Here is a 23,092-nt window from a genome sequence, read left to right on the forward strand (position 1 = left end):
AGTCTGGGGACATTTCAGGCACTGAACCATGACCATATGCATTAGTAAGCTGTTTAAACATCTCACAGCCTGTGCCAACTAGCACTCTCCCAAACAGCTCCCGGGCACAGTCCAGAGTCAAGGACCCTCCTGCAATTGGCTGTTATCAGGCAGCCACCCTCTTTTGAAGTGGACAATATGCAAGCTGTACTATGCCAATGTATTTAATGTGCTACTACAGAAGTAGTTGATAACGCTCTACTATTATAGAAGTTGATACTGCTTCCCTATTAGACGAGTAATCAATAATGCTTAACTAAAATAGACAATAACACTTCACAGTTATTCAAATATCTGCTAAGTCTATAGACTATTATACGTGCTTTTTCCATCAGACAGTGCATTTGCTATCCCACAGAAGAAGAAACTCATCAGATCAAGGGACCACACTTCAAAGGCACTGCAACTTCCAGACTGCTCTGGAGAGCTCGTGCTGAGCATACAACTATGCTTGTACACCTAGAATTTTACTGTGCCAGTAAAACTCAGTTAAGATTCAACAATAAATTTCATCTTTGTGCCAAAAGGCAAAGCTTGTGACCTCAAAGAGCCAGAGGCTGACTCCTTACCACAGGACACACTTCTCTCAACATTTTACCTCCTACTAACATTTTATCTCCTACCCTCAAGTTTACTGAATCTCCACTTTGCCCTGGAAGAATCACCAACTTCATCCTGGCTGTGCTCTAATTTTGACAGAGAATTTGACTGACCATTCATCACCCTTTTGTGACCACCAGCATTTCCCCACTTCCTACTACAATCTCAGAACAGGACAGGCTCTCCACCACATCAGAAACAATTTCAAGATAGATACTGTGCACCCAGCTGTGGGGAATCCAAAGCAGTCTCCTAAAATATTCCTACAGACAGGCATGTGATTAAACCCACACATACAGCATGCAACAACAACAACAAAAGTCTGCACAAGGAGGACACAGATATAGAGTAGGGGCCTCAGTGTGGAGGAGAAGACCTTGAATTCCAAGTACCTTATACCACATAGCTGACCAACAGAGAAAACAGGAGATCTGGGGAGAGGCTAAACACTGAATCAGAAGCATCAACTAGCAGAACTAGGTAGCAACACAGCACCTGCACTAGGTTGCAGCCAAGATACCCATTTAGAGAGTCTATTGTGAGATAAAAACTCACTCCTTTGTTAGAAGAGGTTGGACTGCTCGCAAATGAAAAGTGTCTGGATATGTGTCTACTCTTCATCTAAATGCATAACAAAATTTACATTAGTAAGCTCCTGGGTTAGGAGGAAACTTTACTCAAAGGTCTCAAAGTAGTCCAAACTGACAGCAGCCCTCCATTGCTACCATACATTAAACAGAACAACGGGCAATTTATTTAAAAATGCACTTTATTTACAACACATTCAAACTTCATTTTGGAAAACAAATATAACTGTACATCAAACTTCCCATTTTTCATTAACAGTGAATAAAACCATAGCAAGATTTACAACTCATTGGTTAGGCAATCAAGAAAATTACATTTTGGCACAGTATTTAAATCACATCATGAAAAGAAAAACTGGAAGAAGTTCTAAGCAACATAACTCCATACGTGTAACAACTTCATACAGTAACATCCTCAAACCAAAGCATCACTACTTAAATATTTAACAAAAAGTGTTTCCATTGTACAGCAGAATAAGAGAAACCTATAGAAATTTTCATAGTGCTTGGATTATCTTTTCAGAATTTTCCCCTCTACTCATTTTTCTAATGAGAGATCCAGATTTTCTCCTAAATGGTTAATGAAAGACTAACAAACATCTCTGATTTTATGATACCTGCGCAGGTTCAGAAATCAACTTTCTTTAAAAAGATGTTTCCAGTGGAGTGCAGGGGAATTTAAATATATATATAAACTCAATCATATGACTCCTTAAACAGCAGACTTCTACACAGACCAAAGGACATTAAATGCTCCTTGGAACAACTGACATCAAACTATCCATCCATTCACCTCGGATTCAGAATAAAAGGGAACATTCAGAAAGGAAAGTATTAAAGTAGAGCAGGAAAAAGGGAAAGTGTGAGAAGAACTAAGCAAGGTCAACAATCCGTTTGCAGTGATAAAGTACCCTGTGCAGCAAAACCAAAGGGGGTGAACTTGCATAATATGAAGTGCAAAAATTAAACCAATAAGTACACAAAAGAGGTATTCTAAATCATATTATAGGTACATGCTCATGACCAGAAGGATAGCAAAACTGATCTACTATTCTAAAGATTAAGAATAAATATGAACATTAAGAGGAAAAAAAATATAATGATTTAGTACAGGTCCAAAAAAAAAAAAAAAAAAAAAAGCCATGTTATTTTGTTATTTTTCTTGACACAGAAGAGCAAAGGCAAGATTTGCACTTTAGAGAATTGTAATTGAATGTACGTGTTTGATGAAAGAACATATGACAAGGCGACAAAAAATTGAATTCCATTCAAACAAGGCTCATAATGATGAAAGCCAGCCAATTGCCTTTGCATTCATTGCCATGTGAATTTGTTCCAGATTTAACTCTTTCTCCAGAACTATTGCTAAGGCTAGTAAATGTTCTGTTGCCCTACAAGTAGGTCACATGTATGGCTCATGGATCATGAGGACCACATGCTATAGATCAGAGGATCACATAACACGACTACATGTTTGAAAATTACCTCCTTACCTAAGAGCAGTGATGGATAGGTGGGAAGGAGAAAAAAAAATCACTACAAGAGAAACTGAGTACTATAATGGTGCACTCAGAAGGGAGTACTTGAAGAGAAAAGTTTGTGCAATCTATCCGCAGGAGTCAGAACTTTTCCATCACTGAATTGGAGGGAGAAATAAAGCAATTAAGTTTAACAGGACAGGAAGGAGAATTTATGACAATGCAATATGCTACAAAGCTGAATTTAGAACAAGTGCCCATAAATAAGTGCAAATATTGAAGTATATTGTACTTCAAAATGAGGTAAGCATACTTCAAGAGAATTGGAACACTGAGAAATTAAGGGAAATTAGCCAAAACAAAATACACACTGATTGGAATGTCATCTATCAAAATAGAAAAGGACCACCCAGCAGAGCAGACCACCCGCCACACGTTTAAAACAGGAGAAAAACATTTTGTTGCTGAGCTGAAAGGAAGGCAAGGATACCGGGTCAAAAACCTTTGCTGGGTACCCTGACAGGCCCTGCATGGAAAAAAAAGCAAGGTTCACCTCATCACTGACATAGCTCTGTTGGCTTTGCTTGCTAATAAAACTGCTTTGTTTTTTAATTTGCTCATTTTCTAGACCTGAAGATTTCTACAGTCCTTGGTATTTTCCTATTTATTCACAGTACATTCAACCAGACAAGAAAAATTGTTTATGTTACTTCATTGTATTTTCAACTTACAACACTTCAAAAACTTAAAAAAAATAGATAACCACTGTTTCAATAAACATTGGAAAGATGAAGATGGTGTATTTCATCAAATGCCCAACATTACACACACTCATTTTCTCTAATTCCAGAGTAAAACTATACTGACACTCCAACCTTTAAACCATTTAATAAAATGCATATATAAAAAGATTACCTGATTTAAGAGACAAATGCATAATTAAGAAAGGTTGCTTGTTTTAGAGAGCATGTGAGCTGTAAATTCCTGCACAGATTTTGTTGATATTTTGGGAGCCTTCTATTCCAGTTCACAGAAAATAAACCTATATATTTGTTATTGAAATCTAAGCCCCTCCATTTAGATCTCATCACAGACAAAAATGAGGACAAGAAACCTGAAGTAAGGGCTGTCTTACTTCACATCCTCTCAAAGAGCAGGGCAGTTGTTGTAGTGCTTCCTGATTTTCATAATTTGTGCAAGAGCTGCAAACAGGATCAAACAGAATGGGAGGATGAAGGTTTTAATAGCATTAGGATACAGATCAATTTTTATATTTAAAACCCATCATAAAGGCTATGAATACTTTAATTCATCCAGGAACTGCTCAAGAAGGGTAAATACAAACTAGAAGTGTACTATTTAAGCTGTTATCACACTGCTCGAGTAAACACAATTTTCCAAGCAGCAAAATACCCTGCTGTGTGTTTGAATATTCATTGATTTAATGTAATCATCCTTATTAAGGACTTGTCTGCTTCCAAGCCAGCCTTGCAAGGAAGCCCCAGTATTTCCCCAGCCCAGCAGGGGATTGATTTGCCCTTTCTACTGTTTTGTCCCTGAGTTAAAGATACCACTATTTTACAAAGATGTCTTCAGGAATAGCTACCTAAATAGCCTGTCCAGGCCACAGGGAGCACTGAAAAGCTGCTTTCAATTGCAAAAATGTATTTGAAAGCTTCTGGAGGCTAAGAACTACACTCAGCATAGATTAGGTAGTGGGAATCCCTCTCCCAAAAAGCTAGAGAGCAGAACCAAAATCCAACATTTGGTGACTGGGCATGCACAACTGGGCAGAGGGAGGGCTTAGATTTTTTTCAATAAATCAACAAATAATTAGGAATAAAATAGAAAAAGCTCCCAGATTTGTTCTTTTTTTAATATTAAAAAAGTTCCCTCTAAGTGATAACATTGTTTTATAAAGCTTCAAATGGAATTTCTCAGTGAATATAAAACTGTCTCAGTAATAGAATTGCAGAGTTTGCAACTACTCATAAACAGACTAGTTTATTTGTTCAGCAGGGATAAGGACAGATGCTAGAATTAAATATACTGCAATCGTTCCCCACGGTAATGAATTAACATCGTTTCTGTTTCAACTTCTGTTGTTCGGAAGGGAGGAGAAGGGTAAGAACTGAGTTGTGTAATCACAACAGTGAACTAGATCAAAAGTTAATTGGATGATTGCTTGCATTTTTATCTGTTAGAATCAATATAGACAAGGCTAAATAATTCCTTACTTTCATGACACAGTGCATGTTCTTAAGCATCGAGTATCTGTGATTAGGCTAAAGTTCCAGTATTACTAATAGAGAAGTAAGACCATTTCCTGCTCCACCCCCAAATACAGAAGTCAAGAAAATAATGCAAGCCAACTATTCCCAAGTGCTCTCCCATCATTCAGGCACCCTTAGTTTCGTTCACAAGCTTCAGAAGCACAAGTTACTGGACATGCAAAGTTGGTTCTGAGGATCAGTAAAACATCTCTGCTTAAGTCCATTATAAACACACAGTACTTCAGCCCAGTACAATCATTAACTTGCTACAGAGCTCTCAGGCAGCAGCTCGTTTTCATTCCCAGTGGTACTGGCCATACACTGCAAGCATCAGGGTAGACAACAATACACCTCGCCCATTCAGGCAATAGGAACAAACACACAGTTTGATTAGGAACTGTGCTAGGCTGTATCAGAAAAAAATCTTAGATGAACGCAACACATTTTATGGAAATATTGAGCCTCATCTCAGATGCATGCTTTTTTTGGTGTATTTTGGTTTACAGCTACAGCACAGAAATCTTTTTGCCATACCACCTTCAGCTACAACCACTGCTGACACACTTCTCTGCCTGGCCACGTTTATTCTATGAAAACATTTTTCAGAGTAGACAGAACTGTTTAAAATCGTGTACTGCTCAACTGTGACTTGTCATCAGACACTTCACCATTTTTCATGTCTTTAACACCATTCTCTGCCAGTGGAGAGTCAACATGGATTTCAATATCACTTTTACTTGAACCATTTTCTTTACGCTGTGCAGAAAGGCAGCTATCATTTTTTTCAGTATAGCCATTAGTTTTAACCAGTGGTGCGTCCTGTTGACTGCAGCAGAGCTGAGAGTCACAAGCTTTTGAGATGCAAGGTGAGCTGCACAGGAGACTGGAGGTCTTGTGGTCAATGTACTCGGGTTGGATGGTCACAGAGTGAACCCCTGCTTCATGGAAAACCTTCCGTATTTTATAGGCAGCATCTTGGTAATCAGTAGGGGTTTGGCACTTGACATGAAGAGTAGCAATGTTCTTGCCACCTGCAAGCTCCCACACATGCACCTCATGAAGGCTGCTAACCCCTGGGATGCAAGCTAGCCTGTCAGCTGGAAAACATAAGAGAAAGGTGTTAGAATGTGTGGTGGTGTGCTGGTTAGTTCTCGTTGAGAACTACTCCAAAAGCAGCAGTCTCCAAGCAGTATTTTCTTAAGTACAGCTCTTACCCACTGCTTTTGGTTCACAAACACTATTCACCTAGTGTTATGAAGACATAAGCAGGCCCTTGCCCTCTTTTTGGGCACATCTCAGCCCAAGGACCATTTATCTTCAGTTTGTAGCAACAGTGCTGGAACAGCACTTTCTCGGCTAAGGCCCATATTTTCTGATTTGTTTAATCCTGAGCATGTGGAATTCCAGAAAGACCCACTACACTACAACTAAAAAGTGCAAACAGTGCCAGAGAACTACAAATGTAAGCAGTCTTAATGGAATTTTCTAAGTTGTTTTGGAAGCCTTTCAAGAAGACCCTGATGTAGTGTTGAGAAATACTATAATTCAGTGCAGTTTCTTTCACAATCACTCCACACAAAGCATTAACAGCTCAAGACTGGGTATTTTTGATGTATTGTTGGAGTACCACATTCTCAAAATACATGCTTTCAGTAATCCAGAGAGATTTGAGTCATGTTGCTAGGATACAGGCATGCGACTATTTCACAGTTCTGGAGAATTTAGAACTATTACGAGTAAATAATCCAAACATGTCATTCCAGAAATAACACACGCATTGAAATATATCATTAAAATTAATAGCATTTCAACAACAAATGTGACTTACTCAGTTGTTGCATATTAACACCTTTGGGAACCATCTGCAGCAAAATAATTGAGGTCTCTTTGATGAGTGGGAACGCCGAAGACAAGATTATGAACACCATAATTATTGTCAGACTTGGATCAATGTAGCACTGCCAGTTACAGGGAGCACTAGCCTCCAGAGGAAGCACTTGGAAGATTGTAGCAGCAATTACCACAACAACAGATCCAAGTGCATCTCCCATAACATGCAAAAGAACACCTGAAATAAATGACAGCTTCCGTTAGTCTTTTTCTCTGTCCACCCCCATAAAAAAAAAAAAAAGGTGCAATATTCCAAACATTCACATCATAACTGGAGTTTTCAGTTACAGCTTTGAGAACAACATAGCAAAGAAAGTACTGACTCTGAAACACAGCTCTGTAAATAGGATGCATTACTAGGGCATGCTAACAACTGTAATTCAACTGCAGTGCCATGGCAACAAAACGTGTCTTTGCCTAAATGCCCAGATTATGTAGAGATCCTGGCACATTCAATCTCAATTCTCAATTAAAAGTTGATGACTAAACCCTACCAACTCTACCCCGGAAGCTAAGTTAGTCAGAGAGACCATATCCAGGAAGTTATTATTATTCTCCTCCATCAGTTTCTACCGCTCTGTGGAAACCCCCCATAAACTACAAAAGTGAAAACTAAACAGGACCCATTCTTATGGTTTCAAGTGACTCCCACACTCCAGTTTTTTGGATCAAACTCAATTACTAGTTTAAAACCTTTTCCTACCAAAACTACTAGTCCTCAGACTCAAAAAAAAAAAAAAAAAATCAGAATCTGGTTCAACAGTTGGCTGTAGTCAAGGTGAAGACAAACAGGCTCTTGTAATAGCACACTTTCAGCTGTGATTCAAGAGTAATGAAGCAGTGTTCTTGCTACAAATTTACAGTATTGTAAGTACAACTTTTGTTCTTAATTTCTTTCTCCACATAATCTTGCCTCTTCTTGTCATTACCACAAAATACCCCATTTTTCCTCAGTCGTTACTATTCAGACTCATGACTTAATTCCAACCCGTGCCTAATCTGTAGCATCTCTAAATATGATGTTGATTTATTTGACTATACTTATTTTTCAGAGCAAGCGACAGAACAATACAGTTAAATTCCTTTTAATATCCCTTATACAAGCACTTTCCAAAGCTACTTCCAATGTACTATCCAATGTACTCCCTCCCTCCAGGCTAGAGAAACTGCTAAAAGTTTCTCTATGAAACTCCTCTAAAATACACCTTAGAGTTCAAGCTCTTAAAATGCTGGGCACTGGGATTTTTTTTAGAGCTAGAACCACATCCACATTGCTGCTTCATGCTGGCTCCGGGCAGGAACACGGACCCTCTGCATGGGGAACACAGGCAAAAGTTACTGGAATTCCTTGGAATTACTGGGATACACTACACACTGCACCCAGCTCTTTTTGCTGTAGTCAGGAGAGCTCTGTCCCATTTGGCAAACTCCCACAGGGTTTTATTGGCCGTAACAGTGTTGCAGTGTTTCCTCTTTCATTTATAAAATAATCTGGATTCAGCGTGTGCCCTTGGTTGCTGCACTAACAAGAGGGATAGGCAGGATGCAATTTCTACAGTAACTAACAAGACAGCTGATTTCTAAAGAAATGTTTCAGGAAGACATTTTTTGAATTAAGAAATAAAGTAAGCACGCCAATTCTGATACATTAGAATTGAGCGTACTGAGTTTGGAAAATCCTTATTGAACTGACAGGCAGAGTTAACATGATTAATACAAATGGCTTGGTTATGCATCATATAATGAACCCACTTCCATAGGCTACCAAAGCTATGGCTATAAAAGAAAAGGGTTTTGTTTTTTTTATTAAATAAAGCTGATACAATGAAATTATAGATAATATAGCTCCCAGCAGCCTGTGTGGCAAAGTCTGAGCTATTCTGCATGTGCTCAAGATGCAAAAAGGAATAATCTTAGACTACAGTAATTAATCTAGATATGCAGAATATCTGGATTCCTGTTCCTAACATTCTTACAGCCATGGAAGCTACTGTTCTACCAACCTTTCTGCCCAGCCATGCTTTTCAGGGTGGCCCTGACTCTGCAACATACAAACTTTTTACCAAGTGGTTATAGCTATATAAGTAACTTACAGTAGCAAAACAAAAGCAGATTTTGAATAATTCTCTTTCTACAAATCAAACACTGGTATCTTAAAATAATTGATATAAACCCTACTCATCCTACAGACATTTTTGACACTTTTCAGTATCAGAATACTGAAACACCATCGTTCAGACAAGCAAAGACTTCCCTAAAATATATTTTCTTATTGGTTTCTTATTCTCCTTTTCTCCATCCCTGAAAATGACAGTCTGCTCCAGTACTTAGCACTCTAACACCATAAAATCCAGCAGTGCTTATGCCTAGCTATTCAGGCAAACATTCCTCTAGCATGTGGTGTAGTTTGCAAGGTGTCCTCCCTTACACACATGTTTGCATAACTCTGAAAACACATCTGAAGGACAGACACGCACAACTAAAAGCTGGGTGCCTCACTGCGATGACAGCCTCTTAGGCTGAAATCATGTGGCGCCAACCCACACGGCTCTAGAGGAACATCACATCTCCTCAGATGCTGATATGCAACCATAGGAAATCTGTCCTCGTCTTTGTAGCAATTCTCTCCTCGAAGGACAAGTCATTATGAAACATACTACTTTGGGTCCTGTGAGAAACAGGCAATACGCATATAAACACAAATACAAAGGGACTTGGTTAATTTATCCCGAGAAATAACCATAACGTTTCTCTCTGCGGATAACAAGACAGCTGCCAAAGCATGACACAGAGGGAGATGACTGCCCCAGCTTCTCTCAGGAAGAGGTTCATAGTTCAAGGACCTGGAAAAACACATGCAGAGCTACCAGTTTCAGCAACTTTCTGCTCATATTGACTGCAAACTTTGGGATTACTAACAATTTATTTAAATAAATTTAAATATATTTAAATTTAAATAAATTCTTTTTTCTGCCTAAAAGCATTTAGAAGTGGAAAACTGCTCAACTAGTCACGCAGTGACATCAAAGAAAAGCCTCACAGATGCCTGCTTAACCTTCCTATATGTTCTCTAGCAGCCTGTGCTCAGTGCAAGGAGCTTTGCCTCCTTTCCAAAAAGTCAGGATCACAGAACCATTGAATTTATCTTGAGCTAGAAGGGAACCACCAGGGTTATAAAGTTCAACTCCTGGCTGCACACAGCACCACCCAGAATGAAACCCCGCATCTGACAGAATTACAGCCCAGCTGCAGCCATCAAAAGAATCACAGCGCAATTACTCAGAGCTACGGCAGCATCACAGCAACCGCTGTTACTCCGTTATCTCTCACAGCCTGCAAGCGCTGAACGTTAAGACAGCATTAGTTACCATACCTCTGATGTTCAAAGCTTCGGACTTTTTCTCTACTTTTCTCGCAGGCCCCTCCTCAGGGCTTTTTTGGTCATTAGGTGATTCACCTGCATTCAAAGAAGAAACGCTGTGTTGTGTATAAGTTCTACAAACAGAAAAAACATCAACCTCACAACCAAGTTCTTTTCAAAAGGGAATGACGAGCACAGCCCCAGCGCTCCCTCCCCCAGCACAAAGTACAAGGTGAGACGGCACGGAGCCGGGGGAGAAGGGGACAGCGGGACGGGGAAAGCGGGGTGCAGCCGAGAGGCACCTGCTTCGGCGGTGCCATCCGACGGCCCGACCGCCCGCCCTGCCGGGGTCTCGGAGCGGTGGCAGCAGCGGCAGCAGGCGGCCCAGTTCTGGAAGACGAGCAGCCCCACCAGGTTGACGGCCAGCCCCAGGGCACCGACGATGAGCACCAGCTGGGCGTCGTCGATGCGCTCGGGCCGGGCGAGGCGCAGCACGGCTTCCACGAAGATGGTGAAGCAGAGGGCGGTGAGGAAGACGGCGTTGCTGAGGGCGCCCACCGCCTCGGCCCGGCTGTAGCCGTAGGTGGCGCGGGGGCCTCGGCGGGAGCGGCGGGCGATGCGCCCGGTGGACAGCCCCACGCAGAGCGAGATGAGGTCCGACAGCATGTTGAACGAGTCGGATACCAGCGCGATGGAGTTGCCCATGTAGCCCGACACCAGCTCGACCACGAAGAAGCCGGTGGTCAGCACCAGCATGAAGATGAGGCGGCACGTCTTCCCCGAGTACCGCCCCATGGCGGCGGACACCGGCACCCCTCTCCGCGCTAGGAGCGCCTCCGCGGCCTCCGCCGGCCCTTAACGCCGCCAGGCGCCGCCCCGCGCCCAACCCCGCCCTCCGCCCCGCTCCGCCCCGCCCCGCCGGGCCGGGGGAGCGCGGCGATGGGGCTGGGGCGGGGGAGGCGGCAGCCGTGGGGCCCCGAGCTGTTCCGCTGTGGGGAAGGCGTCACGGCGCCCTGTGCCTGAGCTTGGTCAGCCTGGAGAAGAGAAGGCAACAGGGAGACCTCATTGCAGCCTTCTTGTGCTTGTAGGGAGCTTACAGACAGGAGGGGGACCGAGTTTTTGTGTAGCCTGATAGTGACAGGACAAGGGGGAATGGATTTAAACTAAAAGAGGAGAGATTTAGGATAGGTGTTAGGAAGACATTCTTTACTCAGAAGGCGGTGAGGCTCTGGCACTGCACCCATAGAGCTGTGGTGCTCGAGGCCAGGTTGGATGGGGCCCTGGGCAGCCCTGCCTGCAGCTGGGGGAGGAGATGATCCTTGTAGGCCCCTCCAACCTAAGCCATTCTATGGTCTTCTTTTTCTAGACTTTTTAATTGCCGTGGTTCTTGGGCATACGAATGTCAGAAGAAAGCTGGTGACCACACAGCATTGGAAAGTGATGGGAGCAATCAGGTGATTGAGTAAAGAAGGCTCCAGAAGATTAGGCCATACTCAGCTACTCCACCCTCAAAAACAACAGCTAATGCCACTAATGCCATCAGATTTACAGGGGTCCTATTCAGGACTTGGGATCCCCTAGTGTTTTTTCTGTTTGACATCAGAAAAGAAATGTTTCAGAAAGAAAAAGCTTATTGTAAAGAGAAATGCAGTAGTGGAGCAGGTAGTGTAATTACGTCAACACACATTGCAGCTGTAACATTAAATCTACCAACATGCAATGAGAGATTTTAAAGAGTAGTGCCAAATAAAAAAGCAGCATAACTGAGCTAGAAAGAAGGGGGAAAAAAAAAAAGAAAAAAAAAAAAAAAAAAAAAAAAAGAGAGCCTGAATAAAAGCATATACAAGTGATAGGAAGAAAAATATGACAACTATATCTTCTTTGATAGCAAATGCTGCCTCTGGCACTTTACAATGAGAAAAATCACTGAATCCCAATTCACTGAAGCTGCATAGAACTGGAATGAACTGTGTGTAAAGCTAGCTGGGACATCATTAATCCTCCTCTGCAAAACAGACATTAATTCTCTTTGAAAACTATAATGTGTCAGAGCCCGGAACTCACTTCAAAAACATGAAAATATCGTAGTTGCTTTGAAGAAATAGCACTAAAATGTTATTTTCGCCAAATAAGGCTGTGACTAAGTGCTGTTGGATGGAGCACAATTAAGGATGACTCACTGAACAAGATAGGAGCAGCACATGCTGAGAGCCTTGGCTTTGCGCTGAACCTTCCTCCTCCTTTACTCCCACCCAGTTCTACTTTCTGTCCTCTGAGCACTTAGCCAGTGTTCCTTTGGACCTGATCACATTCTCCTCTTTCCTGACTTCTGACCAGTTATTTAGGCAGGCCTCTCCGTTTGCCCTGTGGCTGTCGTAATGCCTCTTGGGAGCCCACGCATTCTATCTCCCCAGGTCCATTCACCGGGGCACCACAGTCACGTCAGCCCTATCTAAAACTGCTGATGAGAGGTGCAAAGAGGGCCTTGAATACCTGGCACATGAAAAAGCTGGAGCTCACAGGCGTGCTGTGCATCTCTGGCATTCAGAAGGAAGGTTGCCTTATGTGTAAGAATTTTACCAATTCCTGCTTCTGTTTAGGGATAGGAAACAACAGCAGCAGGATTTCTAGCAGTGTTGTAGGTCAAAATGAAGTTGATGAATAATACAGAAAGAGCTGGACAACCTTTTCTAAACCTCCTAAGTAGGACTTGTTCAAGCCAAAATATTTAGAAACAGAGTGAACAGGGGTGTTTAAGCTGATTGTCCCACAGGGAGTCAGCCCCTTTAGCCAGCAGCCTACCCCGACTCCTGGCCATATGAAATGCTCAGGTAGCAGCCAAAGCAGGGTAAGCATGTATGCTGCTTGCCCAGGCTACCATTTTTTAAAATATTTTCAGCACAAGCAAGTCTGTGAGCTAGATATTTCTGTATTTAATATCCTTCAATGGATTTATTCTCATAGAATCACAGAATGGTAGGAGTTGGAACAGACATCTGGAAATTATTCAATTTAACACCCCACTAGCATGTTTCTTACAGCAGGTTGCACAGCAGGTAGGCATCCAGACAGGCTTTGAATATCTCCAGAGAAGGAGACTTCACAACCTCCCTGAACAGCCAGTTCCAGTGCTCTGTCATTCTGACAGTAAAGAAGTTCTTCCTTGTGTTTTATATGGAACTTCCCTTGTTCCAGCTTATGCCCATTGCTACTGAAAGGAACCTGGCCGCAACCACCTGCCTCCCACTGATTAGATATTTATAAGCACTGATAAGATCCTTCCACAGCCTTCTCCAGGCTGAACAGCCCCAGGTCTCACAGCCTTTCCTCATACAGGAGATGCTCCAGGCAATCTTTGTGGCCATCCACAGGACTCTCTAGGAGATCCCTGTTTTTCTTGAACTGAGAAGCCCAGAACTGGACACAGCACTCCAGATGTAGCCTCACCAGGGCAGAGTACAGGTGTGGATCACCTTTCTCCATCTGCCAGCCATACTCTTTGTAGTACAAGCCTGGGATACCATTAGCCTTCTTGGCCTCTAGGGCACACTGTTGGCTCTCCCATGTATTTGTCCAGCCTTTCACTCACCAGTGTCAACACATGTACCCTAGCATGAAGCATCCATCTCTGTCTCTCTGTTTTGGACCTAGATACTGCTCACTTCCTTTGCTGTACCTTAGTTCTTGTTTCAGAGAATGAAACGAACAGTGAGTTGGCCTTCCCTTTGCCACTCATGTTTTTGTAGACTGTGATCACTTCTACCTTGATTTACCACTTTTCAAGATGGCAGGTTAACATCTATTTAGTTGTTCTCTGCAAGGAAGCCATCACCAGCCATAGAAAAGAGAATATCACTATATTAGGAAATATTAGGCAGTAACAATGGCAGTAATAATAATCACGTTTTTCCACTGCTGAATGAAGAGCAAAATTAACATTACTCACAGCCTTGTGTTGCTATAGAATTTAGATAGTTTTTAAAAAAAATGCAAAAGTAAAGAATTAATTATGGACAGTATAATTAAGAGAGATCAGCTAATTGTGCTTATCAAAGTCCTAAGTGAGATTACTTTTCAACCCAACATAAAAGTAAGATGACTTATGAAAGCTATTTCAAGAACTATCTGGAAGAAACCAAAGGATGAAAGATACAAACACCCACACAACTGTACGTCAGGAAGGAGAGTCATGCCGCTTGGAGACTAAAGTGAGAAAACTGGTACACTTGCACTAAAAAGATGAGGCTGATGTCGAGCATGTCACATGTAAAGACAGCATCCCAATCTGTAATAGCCCACAGTCCAGCAGGTGGGTGAGATGGGACCTTTGCACTTGTGTTTCTCCTCTCACACAGAGCCCAAAGCATCTCCACTTCCAGTGACAGCCTTGTTTGCATTTCACACAGTAAATTGCTCTGATAGCCTTTGTAAGATGGGCTTTTGTGAAGCGTGTTTCTGTAAATTAGGAATATTGGGTAAAATCCATAACTAACCTAAACTGAAGCAATGTGGTTAGTTCCTGTCACAGATAAATTTGACCGCAAGATGAATCACAAAAGAATCACCACCAAACCTCAGTGCAGAGGACAGCTGTTATGAGACCACTCTGTTTGCAGGTCCTTTGTTCCAAGTTCTTTGTTCATTGCATTTTTATCTGATCTAATTCTAGTTAGAATTAGAAAGGGCGGTTATTTTGGCATACACCAAAGGCCTGAAGGACTTTGGGGAAAGCCATTAAATTTGCTTTATTCCAGGCAGCAGATTCCTATAAGATGTCCCTCCAGTACAGCTCAGCAGTTGGGGCGAGAGCTTGGCCAGCCTGCCCTGTGCCATGTAGAGGTCATGGCTCTTTCCAGCAGTGCTGGATATGTCTGAGGCAGAGAGCACCTTTTACTTACTTGAAGACATATCCAGTCAGTATGCTCTAGCACTGTGCTAGTGCTTCCCTGTGCATTTCAACTACTTGGTAATTCATTTAGAAGTGATTCATTCACTTCCAAAAATGTGCGGTTCTGCTATATTTCCCATAGCTGTGTATTCCCATATAACCTTTCCAACCCTGATTTGATTTTGGTATCAGGCAGTAATGCAGCATGTTGCAAAGGTCATGTAGAGGAGTCAGCTAATCTCTGATTTCAGCATCATAAATTATACTGAATCCTACTGCAAAAACTTCACTTTCTGTCGCAGCAGCATTTCTTGACTGAAGCTGATATCAAACCTGTGCATGCAGCAAACTATGCAGAATAACTGTCCAGATAAAACAACAGTCAACATATGTAACATATATAATGCGTCCTTAAAGTTGCCTCTTGTATTTAAGTGGTTTATGACTTTGGACTCAGTTCTGTTTCAGTGCTTTTATTTCCTTACAACTCACCACAAGTACTGTGATGTAACTCAGCCAGCCCATCTGCGACATTACTACGAAGCTGGTTCAAGGTTGAAAGCAAATGTCTGTAATCAAAGTTCATTAGTACCAGTACTGTTGGAATCTAGGTTCACAAGTTTTGATCTTACCCTTATGCAATTATTTAAACCATTCAGGGATGCTTTTCTGTCTTTCCTGATGGACTTACAGGAAAGGACTTACTTTTCATTCTGCATTTTCCATGTTGGCCAAAAGGTAGCCCCAAAACATTTGCTTCTACCTGTTTGGATACAAAATTTTCTCTACAAAAAAAAAAAAAAAAAAAGACTGGGGGCAGTAAAGTGTCTCTCTTTAGATTAGTGTTTGAGGCTGCTTTGAAGAGAATAAAGCATTAAAAAAAAAAAATCTAAAGAATATTCAGAGAAGCATGCTGCTAAATAGACTTACACAGCGTCTTCCCATCTGCCTTGTCCTTCTTAAAGACTGGACTAGAGCTTCAGATTAACACAGATCTGGTTAACTTTTGGTATAACTGCTCAGAATACCTTTGAAAGGCTTTGGTGAGGATTATTTGTCACACTGTTAAACTAAAGACGACCTGCAGAAAAGATGCTATCTGATAAACACTTTAATTCAAGATTCCCTTGCTTTCTTATTCTATTTGAGAGCTCCATTTCCAGTGATGCTGTAGAAATCAAAGCCAGAAAGTCTAGATATGGGGTTACAGTAGGCTTTGCTTACTGCCATACCTAACTAACACCTCTGGTACTTATGGGGCTAAATCCATATATTGTTTGTCCCCTCGTCTATACAAATTACTCTAGTGAGCATCTAGGAATAGGATTCTGTGGTGCACTACATGGGAAGCATAAATCAGTGAGGATTCATTGTGTGAATCGTTGGTAAACGAGTGCTGCACATGTGACAAGAATTTCTATGGGCTATTGACCATTCTTTACGAAGGTCCCCATGCCACTGGGCTGGCACAGTCTGGCACCCTTTCAGCAGTACCTTTGAGAGAAAAACCTGTCCAGGTAAGGGAATGCATTTTTCTCTTCTTAAACATAGATGAATGAAATGGTTTTAAGCACTCATAGGGAGACTTCTGCCTTCCAGGGACAGAGCAATCTCATGCGTTGGGCACCAGTATCCTCTGTCCATTTTTCCTAGCAGAAAGACTACCAAGTTAGTCAAGTCACATTTTCATTACATCTCTACAAATGGGGATAAAGGAGCAGTCCCTTTAGAGAGCCTGTGAGATCTGCAGCTCAAGTCAGTTTGTGAGGCAGATTTCACGAGAAGAGGATGGAAAAAGAAACTAAGCGTACATATTTTCACATAGCACAGGTCACACAGCAGCATAGCTCCATATTTAAAGTAGTTTTGAGCATTTAAAAATATTTCTCATCCTCAGAGCACTTTTGTCTCTGGCAGTACACATTGCTGGGTCTGTTGGGTCAAGAGAGAGCAGAGGAAAACTGCTTTTCAATATCTGCACAGCTCACCTGGTCTCCTCTGGGATGCCCCTTGGCATTAAGATACAGGTCAAGCAGCTTCTTATTCATTTCTTTCGGCCTATAAACGTGCTCACATACCCTGGGATCAGTATGTTTGCAACAATATACACAAAAATTGAGTTCAGAATATTACAGCAATGAAGCCTTCCCAAATCACCCAGCCAGTTAAAGCTGGGCCCTCTCTTCATTTCACTTCATTCACACATGAATCCCCAACACACACCCCTACCTACTAAAGCCTGGAAGAAGAGATATGCCTCACAGTGAGCTTCAGAGTTAAACAATCTTAACTCTGTATAGGGTCCAGGAAAAGAAAGAAGGTATGTTTTCCATTTAAATGACTGCTAGCTTATATGTCACTTCTTATCTGAGGAGCAGGTTGCTGGTGCAGAGTGAGATAGGAGAATGGAGATCCAATGGTCCTACCATATAAGAAGCTCACACGCATCTGCTACATTGTGCCTATCAACATCAAATTAAGCCACCTGGCTGCAAACACAGAATGTGTTTTATTTAGCGAGTTGTGAACTGTGTGAGGACTGTGAGTCTTTTTGTTAGAAGACTAGAATGGTTTATCACAGCCCCAGACACTGCAGGCATGGCTCACTATCAGACAGGCTGAGTGGGGCAGTGTCTTCTTCTGTCCCTGCTTCCCCTCTGTACAGATCACAGGACAACAGGACAAATGTTTTCTCCACGTTAAGTCTTTATTCATTTTCTCAAGATAAACATCAGAGAATTACTACATCCAGACTAACATGGTGCTTTTCAAACTGCGGTCCCTAAAAGCTGAAAATCCAGTAGAAATGAGTAGAAGAGACAATTGCACTGAGCTACACAAACAGAAGTAAGCTGATGTGTATATTCAGTGAAACAGACTTCTACATTTTTATGACAGACTATAAAGGATATGGCCAGTATTAAAGCTGTCTGGTATTTTATTATAAGAGCCCGAGGTTTCTTTCAGCTGCTTATTACACCGCCTTAGTCTTGATTTCTGTGCCAAAACTTTCTGTGTAAGATACCAAACCTCAAAAATGGTCAGAAAACTCTGGCTAAAGCTGCTCTATCATTTCCAACAGCATCAGTAAGAGAAGTATTTTGTGAATGTTAAATTCTGGCAGAAGTTTGTCAGGGAAGCTTTAATATTTCTACTTTTTAGCAAGCGTTTCCTGCATTTTCAGTCAAACCAATAACCACTGCTGCCTTCCACATTGCTATGGTCAGCCCAGCTGGCCCACGCACCTCTGCACAGCAGCTCCAGCAGAATGCAGAAATATTTTATGCCTGTAGTAGCAGCTCTAGGCAAGTAGCAAGAGAAAGAAGAGGGGCACGATCTCCCTGTACTCTTGCTGACCTCTACGTGACCTTAGCAGTCACGGAGCATAGAGAACTAGACTGCCTGAATCGAGTGTAGGGATAGACTTGAGATGTACACCTCTACCTCCAGGGTGGAGATAGAAACAAAGGAGAGTGTAGTAGATGATGACTTCAGAACTGGACAGAGAATCAGTGGGTAGCAAGAACCAGAGAAAAGACAGGAGAAAGGGGAAGAAGTGAGAAGTGAGAGGCCTATGGCTGGAGGGGGGTCAGTGAGGTAGGAGCACTGCAGTGGCGACAACTCAAAAAAAGCACACCTTTTTTTTTTTTTTTCTTGACAAGAGTGCCTTTACTAAAATAAGAACCTGAGGAGAAGATGCCACAATGAGCTGAACAAGGAGAAGCACGGCAAGGGAGAAAAATAGGGAGATATATAGGTGCTTATGAGCAGCACCCTCAGGGCCCACTACCTTGTAGATTTAGCCTACAACAAACCTTGACTGAACTCTTGCTATCTGAAATGCTCTATTTTTCACATGGAATTTTTCAAAGGAAACAAACGATCACCTGGAAGAGAGAGGAGAGCTGTTTAGATCGACTCCCTGCTTGGGGAACAGAAATTCGAAGCAAAGTAAGAGGAGGTCTCTGAGTAACTTCAGTCTTCAGTGATCACCACAGTCAGAAGATTGCACAGGTGTCACCAAGGGTATTGCTTGCATACAGCTGGATTGCCCCAGTGAGGTTCAGAGATCATGACCATCCCCCTCGATTTCTGTGAGAAGTGTTGACACACTAGAAAATTTGCCTCGACAAATATCTCACGTGCAAGATAACTGAGTGAGATTGAATTCCTCTTGTTCCATGTTTCATACATATTTATATACATATGCATACTTATAGACTGAGAGAGCTGGGGCTGTTCAGCCTGGAGAGATCTCCAGGGAGACCTGATAGCAGCCTTTTAGTATCTAAAGGAGTGCTGTAAGAAAGATGGGGACAGACTCTTTAGAAGCATCTGTTGTGATAGGACAAGGGGAAATGGTTTCAAACTAAAAGAGGGGAGCTTTAGACTGAATATAAGAAAGAGGCTTTTTACAATCAGGGTGGTGAGGCACTGGCACATGTTGCCCAGAGACATCCAAGATCAGGCTGGAGCACCCTGATAGAGCTGTAAGTGTCCCTGATCACTGCAGGGGATTTGGACTAGATGGCCTTTAAGGGTCTCTTCCAACTCAAGTGATTCTATGATTCTATATATACACAAGTAGATTGCTCCTAAAGTAATCCCTCCTAGTTATTTCCATGGAAACCATAACAGATGCAAAGAGAACAATATCACTATTTGATACAGCAAATACTCAGCTACAAAACCCTATTTTTCAACAGTCACCACCACTAGCTGTGCATCGTCACCATGCTCATAAAAATCTGTACCAGAGGAAGAGACAAACTATCATTATTGCCACTGCTGAGATACACCACCCGCCGCCTCACTTTGCTCCCATCCCCTGTTAGGTCTCCATAAATGTTCTGTCACAATGGGGGCCATTTTTCCAGCTAGGAGGAATTCAGTGGCATACCTTTGCTTCATACGCACTTACAAGTCAGTCACCATTTTGTCAGACTGCCCTTCTGCTGCCATCTGTTGCACGGCAGCAACGTAATGGGATACTGGCAGGAAGATTCAGTCTCTGCTGCCATACCACCAACATCCACTTCTGATACCATAAAATGGGAGGCACTACTTTTGGAGCAGCCCTTTTATTATCATATGCATATAAAGCACATGCATACACTTTGAAGACTAGAGATTTTTGAGGAATACCATTTTAAAAATTTACAAATCCTACTCAGATTGAATGTGGAGAGAATTAGAGGAAATAAATATGAAATTTCACCTAAACTGGAATTAGAAAATCGAGTCATAGAATCCTGGAATGGCTTGGGTTAGAAGGGACCTTAAAGATCCCCTAGTTCCATCCCCCTGCCATGGGCAGGGACCACCTCTGATTGACTAGGTTGGCCCATGAAGAAAATGGCATTGCTTTGCTATTACTGACAGAGAAGATTAACGTTACCAGAAACAGAGACAAAGCCACGGACAGATGTATGTGCTCAGTTTATGAGATGGTACAACTCTCATCCCTGTCTTATGTAACTGAAATACAACTGAAAATAACACAGAGCTTCCAGGCATTTCTCAGACCAGAATCTGGATGTGCGTCCATGGGAGGGAGAGGGATGGCTACGCAGACACACTGAGTTGTTGGAAGCAGCAAAACCAACATTTACCTATGCAACTGCATTAATTTCTGCCAATTCCCTAGTTGCTTGACATTCTCCATCTGTGTCTGCAGGTGCTGATCTGTTTCTCCTCCCTGACTGCACCCAGAGACACAATTTTCTTCTAGAGTGAAACAGACTTTCTTCCAAGAAACCATCACAAACAGAGGTTATGCTGTTGCAAGGAACTGGTGACAGTCAGAAAGGTAAATACCCCAATAAATCCCTTTGCCACCTACATATTACTGTGGCTTTTTTCTAAGAGCAGCTTAAAATTTAAAGAACTGGTAATCTAAACAAACAGGCAGACAAAATAAGCTGTACACGTGGCTGTGGTGTTGCACAGTAAGGTTGTACCTTTATGAGTAAGTCGAGGTAGTTTTCATAACGATTAGAAATATTTCCCACTATTTTCCAGTAGACATTGAAATATAAACTGACAGACTTTAATTTCATTCAGCACAGGCGTATGAGAACCTCTAAAGCCCTGTCCAGCCTTAAAGTCAAATATAAAACGTATCATATATCACCTATAGCAGTACATAAAAGCAGCAGCTTTTATATGGGTCTCTCAGCTTCCCCCCAGGATGTCCAGTAAACATTTTGCAAATGCCTGGTTCCTATCCCAACTGAAATATTCCTGTTTTAAAGAACTGTGCTTGTATGTATATGCACATGCATGTAAATTACATCAAATAAATGAGGCATTTTCTGTAATAATAAAATAAAAGGTCCCCATCCCTTTGGATTTGAAATTCCTATGCTGTGATCTGAAATCTGAAAATCATATTGCTGAGGGGAAAAAAAAATGAACTAAAAGGTGAAACCCTCCATGCACTCAACAGAACCTCCTGCAAACTTTTGACAGAGCATGACGGGCTGTTTGCAGTCAGTGAGATTCTTGCAGCCATGCAAAGATTGAGGAAGATTTAGGTCAGAGTACCACTGCTTCTCCCTTCTCTCTTTAAAGCTTGAGCTAATGATCAATAGCAAAGACTATTTCAGCTCTGTATCCACAAGTTTTTCAGAATTCAAATGCTCTCAGAATAGTTGTCTTTAAGTGTCTAGCCCCAAATTAAAGAAGGCTGAGAATCCCCTTTTGCCTTGACCTCTTATTTTGTCCTGTACAAAATACATCTCTCAAAAGATAACCAGGTCCTAGACAAAAGTTAGAACAGAATTACTCAATTATTGGCAGTTATTGGTTGTGGATAACTAACATTTCAGAAGTAGTTTTCTCCTAATAAGTATCTCCTTATGGCCATAGCACATCTGTACAACACCTTGTCCTGTGTTTGGCCAGCCAGAGAAATAAGAGGAAAATGCATCTTGCAAATCACTGTTCTCTACTTAAAGCCACCAAATACACCGCATGTTACTTACTCAGAGGCACATATATTTACAGCTGCCTTACAGAATACGCAGGAAACACATACAGGTTCAGACACAACATCCATTACCTTGCTAAGTAAGAATGAAGAAAATCATGGTGCCATATGTGGTACTCATCTCAGAAAAGCAGTAAATAGTCTCTACACAAGTCAGTAATTAGAAACATAGAAGGCTGAGATGTGAAGTGGCTGCATGAGATTATTTACCTGTCTCAGGGTCTCCTTGAGGTGCACGGCAGAAACAGCAGTCCATGAAGATAACATAGTTGACCACATTGAAGAACAGACCTACGATCCCGATAATGAGGACAAGCAGTGCTTTCTCTGTCTTCTGAGGGTTGATGTACCTCTTGATTGCCTCAATAAAGATGCTGAACATGAGAGCAGTGGCAAAAACAGAGTTGCCAAAGGCTCCCAGCACATCTGCCCGGCTGAAGCCAAAAGTATTTGCCTTGTGCCATCTGATGCGACTGAACCTCACACCGAGCAAACCGATGATCATGGAGATGAGGTGAGAGAGAACCGAGAAAGCATCTGAAGCTAGGGAAAGAGAATTGCCCATGTACGCTACTGAGATCTCGACAACAAAAATACCGATATTTAGAAGAGACATAAAGATGAGCCTGATGCTCCTCCCCGTGTAGCGACCCATCTCTACAGCTCCCTTTCTTTCAAGCTGCGGTTCTGCGGGACCGAGCTGTGCAAGGGACAATTCACTTCTATGCTTCTGCCCTCCACCTGTCAGTGCTGCTCACATGCATAAGCTGCTTTTATAGGCAGCGGTAAAGCCATAAATCAGTTTAAAGGGCATGTTAGCAACATTCTTCATGTGAAGGTAGCTTAAAGGCTACTCTCCTGCCAGTGCCCCACCCTCAGATACTTTTTTTTATGCAAAACTGAAAACAAGATAGGCTACTGGGCGCGTCGGTGCTTGCTGCTGAACCCAATGGTATCAAAAATAAGCCCAGATAGGAGAGCCTAA

At 42.0% G+C, this 23,092-nt stretch overlaps 1 protein-coding gene across 2 annotated transcripts; it reads right to left on the reverse strand.

Moving 5' to 3' along the window:
* Nucleotides 1-1,390: 1,390 nt before the first annotated feature.
* Nucleotides 1,391-22,866, reverse strand: SLC30A10 (solute carrier family 30 member 10). Of its 2 annotated transcripts, none has more exons than XM_042825967.1 (4): nucleotides 22,318-22,866; nucleotides 10,241-10,324; nucleotides 6,806-7,045; nucleotides 1,391-6,074 (listed from the first exon to the last, which is right to left on the reverse strand). In XM_042825967.1, the coding sequence occupies exons 1-4, from the start codon at nucleotides 22,760-22,762 to the stop codon at nucleotides 5,599-5,601; spliced, it is 1,245 nt and encodes a 414-aa protein (XP_042681901.1). In that variant the 5' UTR covers nucleotides 22,763-22,866; the 3' UTR covers nucleotides 1,391-5,598. The 2 variants fall into 2 exon arrangements, with proteins under 2 accessions (XP_042681901.1, XP_042681893.1); XM_042825959.1 differs by lacking the exon at nucleotides 22,318-22,866 and adding an exon at nucleotides 10,531-11,066.
* Nucleotides 22,867-23,092: the final 226 nt, after the last annotated feature.

The sequence above is a fragment of the Centrocercus urophasianus genome, unplaced genomic scaffold (assembly GCF_019232065.1).
Source record: "Centrocercus urophasianus isolate 14NV4802_14NV808 unplaced genomic scaffold, USGS_Curo_1.0 seq_10, whole genome shotgun sequence".
NCBI classification, from domain to species: Eukaryota; Metazoa; Chordata; class Aves; order Galliformes; family Phasianidae; genus Centrocercus; species Centrocercus urophasianus.